The sequence below is a fragment of the Saccostrea cucullata genome, unplaced genomic scaffold, assembly GCF_032062105.1.
Source record: "Saccostrea cucullata isolate Sc308-1 unplaced genomic scaffold, CSIRO_AGI_Scuc_v1 ctg22851, whole genome shotgun sequence".
Classification (NCBI taxonomy): Eukaryota; Metazoa; Mollusca; class Bivalvia; order Ostreida; family Ostreidae; genus Saccostrea; species Saccostrea cuccullata.
Genome location: NW_026935555.1, coordinates 1 through 5128, shown reverse-complemented (window position 1 = coordinate 5128; position 5128 = coordinate 1). Strand labels below are relative to the sequence as shown.

Sequence of the window (5128 nt, the reverse complement as noted above, 5' to 3'; positions counted from 1 at the left end):
CAGAATTTGTTCAAAGTCAAAAACAAAATCCTCATCACGTTTTAGAGATCAATATATACTTATGATGTACAGGTTTCTCGAGTTTAAAGTTACCTCATCTCTAGATCTATCCAAGTACATTACTATTTAAAAGATGTCGACCAAAACTCCTTGCAGGTATGTCCTCTCTTTAATAACACTCCTTTTGTGTGAGTCGTTTTCAATTTCATCAGATATTGACACTCTAATGGAGTTTTACAACACCTTGAAAGAACTTCCCTTGTCAAATATTCGTCCAGTTCGAAACCAGAGTCACGTCGTCACAGTTTACATGGATCTGATCCTTCACTCAGTTGTATCGTACGACGAAAAGACTGGGACCCTCTCTTCCTTAATTGTTGCGAATATGATATAGACTGATGAATTGGTTTAGGGATTATTTTTCTAAAGAATTTGAGGATGAAGTTCCTATTCCCGTGTCTTTGATCTGGAGTCCAGGTTTTTCCATTTACAATACAGTAACAGAGGACATATCACTGAAAATTAGTGAAAATCAGTTGCATAAGAACGCCTTTTTATCTCCTGATGGTAGAATGCGAAATCTGATCGTGGGTTTATCTACTACGAAATGTGACGCAAATATGTTCTATTATCCTATGGATGAGCAAAGATGCGAAATACATTTTGTGAGTGAAGAACCATTCAACAAAGTGGTAATTAGGCCAACACGAGGCATGTATCTCGGAGGATCAACTGCTCTACAAAAGAACGAAGAATGGGAAATTGCGGATGTGACGTGTAAAACAGACATGATTTCTAACTATTCGAAAATAATAATTTCTTTCAAAATGACCAGAAAGTCGATGCATCTTTTCATGAACTTTGTGGTCCCACTAATGTACCTTTGTTTACTGAATCTGTTCGTATTCCTTCTCCCAGAGGCCTCCGGGGAGAGGGTATCATACGCGGTGACATTGCTTCTGGCTCTTATTTTGTATCTGAACATGATAGCTGACCGCCTACCAAACACTACACCTGTTAGTCTTATCTACATCAATATTGTCATCCAATTAAATACAAGTTGCTTTGTTGTGCTGATGACAATATTAACTCTCAGGATGTATGAAAAGTCGCAAACTGACCAACCAGTTCCATGGTTTTGGAAAGTGTTTGTGTCAGTAACATCAGCTAAGTGTCTTCGAAAACCACAACGTAAGATACACGTCATAAACGTGAAGGAGGCAAAAGTAAAAGACGAAAAGGAAGATGAAAATGACGATGAAGAAGTGCAAAAATCATTTGATAACAAGACAGGAGTCACGTGGGTTGACGTATCCCGTGCAGCAAATCAGTTTCTTTTCTGGATGTTTTTTGTTTTGTTAGTTATTCAGTCTGTTGTGTTTTTCGTTTTGTTAATGTGTCGTCCCGTGCCATTGTAATTGTAAATCACGCCTTTCATCATGAAGTAGAATAATTAGATGTTTTCTTTGGATGTTTTCTTGATGCTTATAAATCCCTCCTGTTAAAAGCCGAGTCTATCGCAGTGCAAGTTCAAAGTGATATTCATTGGTAATTACATTCTCCTGAATGTGGAAGGTGGATGATAAGGAACAATGATGAATAGAAGAAAAAAATACTGTAGTCAAAGCGAATCATGAACAGGAAAAAAACATGCACCCCAGAAGTAGACTCAGGAGCCCCGGAGGAGTAACCATTTCGCGTCGACCGGTCGCACCCGTCGTGAGCACTTTGTAGTCAAATCTATTTCAAAAACAAGGACCTTACAAATGGTATGAAACATGGCAAACAAATAAGGACACCACAATGTGTTTTACAATCGTAATTTTGCAAAAAGCTGACTTTAACGACGTTCGATCCTGATATTTAAAGTCTTAAACTTTTTTGCCAAGTAAATTTTTAGTTTCTACATACATAGTTTAATTAAAATTCAAAGCAAAAAATGGGGGTCAAAACGCTTCTTTTGGCGCTACAGTACATTTAATATGACCTTCTTGCACTGAAATTTGTGTCTTAATTAAAAATTAAATTTTTGACGTTTTTCCCTCCAATATTTTTTCCTGTTAAAGCATGAAACAAAATGAACTCTAAGTTTGTTTAAAAAAAGACACTTAAAAATTGTGACTAAGAAAAAGTTTCAAATTGCCTGCATAGTCAATTATTTGACCTTTCTGCAATAATAATTAAAAAAAAGATTTTTCTGGCATTGAAAATTTAATAAGCAAGAAAATTATTTTAAAGTCTTAAACTTTTTCTGATTTTAAGCAAATAGGTCAAATTTATCTTGAATATTTAGGAAAGAATATCAAAAGTGGGGGTATATGATGAAATTTTTCAGATTCTACTAAAAATGTGTCAATTTTACGTTAAAATTGGCTCAATTTTTTCCCGGATTTTCAGAATATATTGACTTTATTTGTCACACTTTGTTGATAGAGTACATAAGAAATAATTTAATAGATATTTCAGAACCAGCATAACACATTTCACTGCAAAAAAACAGCTTTGTGTGCAACCAGGATGGAAAAATAGGAATCCAAAATTAACAGTACTGTTATGGTTCAAAATGGAAAAACTGAACATTTTCGTCTAAAAAACCTTCCGTCACAAAATATAGTCCCTAGCTTATTTCTACTTGAATGCAATTTAATCGCGGTTTTTTCATTGGATATAGTTAAATATGCACTGTAGATTTCAGATTTAATGTTAGAACTTAAAAATGATGCAGAATTTATAAATAAAGGACCAGACCAAAATACGCTCAAAATCTCAGGATCGAACGTCCTTAAATTGGTTTGAATCCATGAATTATAAACTTATTTGCCAGAAGCTTATCTAAGTTTAAAAACTGGTCGTGTTCAGAGCATCCTTTCGAGTATCAAATCAGTAAGGAGACATGAACACGCAGATGAAGACATAAACACTATAGGCTACATATTACTACATAAATAAGAAAACTTGAGCCATTTAAATTACTTTGTCAAGCAGTTAGCTGTAGACCATTTTCGTCTCATGGCATGCAGTTAAATATCTCGGAGATCTGGCAGAACTGTAGTTTATTCTGTTTTGAGTGTATTTGGATATATGAATTCGATATACGAAGGATGTACACATGACTATTGTTAACTGATAAATCTTCGATATATCTTTATGTTGAATTGAATTGAAGAAAACAGCAAGTGCATTTTTTGTTGCCCAGAAGTTTTTGAAAGAAATCTACTTTATAGATTATGCTAATAAAGGAGCACAGTTAGTGACTATAGGATTTCCAAAAGAATATTGGAAGTCCTGATCTTCCAAAGCTACATACATGTAGTTATGGTCAATAAAGAACTCCAGCATCATTTTAAATATCAACAAATTAATTTTCATTCATACATGTATAACAAAAGGCAGCTGGTTCATGGGCATTATAGCTCACCTGAGCACCATGTAACAACTTTCCAACTATTGAATCTGGTTCGTGTTTTAAACCAGAGGACCTGACATTCACAATATTGAAAGATGCACCATTGTTCATCATAACTATAGGCTAGGTATGCTAAGCTTGGTTATTTGATAGCCATAGGCTGAGTAAGATAACAAAAAAATGCATTTCAACTAATCAGTACTAATCAGCAATAATCAGTACTGCCCCCAATTTAACCCAAAGGAACTCTCAACCTTAGCTGGGGCCATGCATTCTACAATTTGAGAAAAGGCACTCTTGCTTATCATAAATCTTTGAATAATACCAAGGAGCAGATTTCAAAGCATTTATTCATTTTCAGTATATAATCATTAGAACCCCCCTTTACGGTATCCCCACTCAGGGGCCTTGAAATTCACAATTCTGGAAGAAGGAATCATAAATTTCACAATTTTTGTTTCCCATCACTTACAGATGCTAATTACCAAAATTGGTTCAGTGATTTCAGAGAAGAAGCGGAAAATAATCAAATGTTAACGATGGATGAAAACAGATAGCAATTGGTCATTCAGGTGACCAAAAAAGTAACAATCAAACTAATGAATCTAATAAAGAGTATGAATTGTAAACAGGGAAAAAAATCTAGACCACTGAAAGCACCTCAGAGGTGGGATCATGTGCCACTGAGAAGTAAACATATCTGTCAAATGCTTATGTCATCATGAACTCTTTGGCTTGATCAATCCATATAAATTATTTACAACTTCACACTTATACCCGTATGCATATTCTAAGTTAAAGATGATAAAGATCATAAAGTAAAATAAGAAATTCATTACTTTATTTGCTATTATGCATTAGTCATAAATATTGCAGAATTAAATCAACTTTTCATAGGAATAAATTACTAAACTTTCTCAGTTTCATGAACATACTGGCTTTTACTTCGTATAATTACTTGTAAAATCACTCTACTAAATTTTCATTATAGAGAGAGAAAGAAAGAGAGAGAGAAAAATAGCATCTATTATAAGGAAAATTACTAAAAGTGCTTATCATAATTTTAAACATGACAATTGCTTCATATTTTTTCAACTTGTAACAGCTTAATAAGTAAAAGATAAATCGATCTATAAATAAAACATAACAAAAAATAACAATTAACAAAACTATAAGTTAATAAGCACTTTTTATGAACATCTAGTACAATTAAAAATCTCAAAGATAATTTCCGTTTTTGGCACCAAATTGTAAATATTGTAATTATTTGATATCTATAGCAATGTACACTTTGTAAATTACGCTACAATTTATATAGGATGTTTAAAAACATCTGAACAAGTCAGTGCAATAAAGGATGGGGATTTAAGCTGGAAGCAATCAAATTTTCTACCTAGCACAAAGTTTTCTTCAAAAAGAAAATCTAGAATTAAATAAAACAAACTTAAGCTAATATCCCCCAAAAAATTTAAGTAAGCTGTCCTTGGCAATTTAGGCAAAAGAATACCAGTTCTTAATTAAAATTTATAATCATGTAAGCAGATTTTGTCATGACCTAACTTTTCCCCATTATTTCAGTCATACCTTTTTGCTCCTCATGCAAAGTATTCAAAGTAATGCCCAAGCATTTAGACATTCATTCATACTAAATCTTATTAGCTTTGAAAAAAATAAATAAACACACTAAAAAGATTTTAAAGTCAAACAACCATTTTCAATAAT

The 5128-nt window shown here is 33.0% G+C and overlaps 1 protein-coding gene across 1 annotated transcript; it reads left to right on the top strand.

Annotated features, from left to right (window-relative positions):
* Positions 1 to 398: 398 nt before the first annotated feature.
* Positions 399 to 1418, top strand: LOC134243207 (neuronal acetylcholine receptor subunit alpha-6-like). The gene has a single exon (XM_062725438.1). It carries the CDS (start codon positions 399 to 401, stop codon positions 1416 to 1418), a length of 1020 nt encoding a protein of 339 aa, XP_062581422.1.
* Positions 1419 to 5128: the final 3710 nt, after the last annotated feature.

Bases quoted from the DNA above. Each gene is read 5' to 3' on its own strand.
- LOC134243207 (XM_062725438.1), top strand. From the start codon at position 399: ATGAATTGGTTTAGGGATTATTTTTCTAAAGAATTTGAGGATGAAGTT.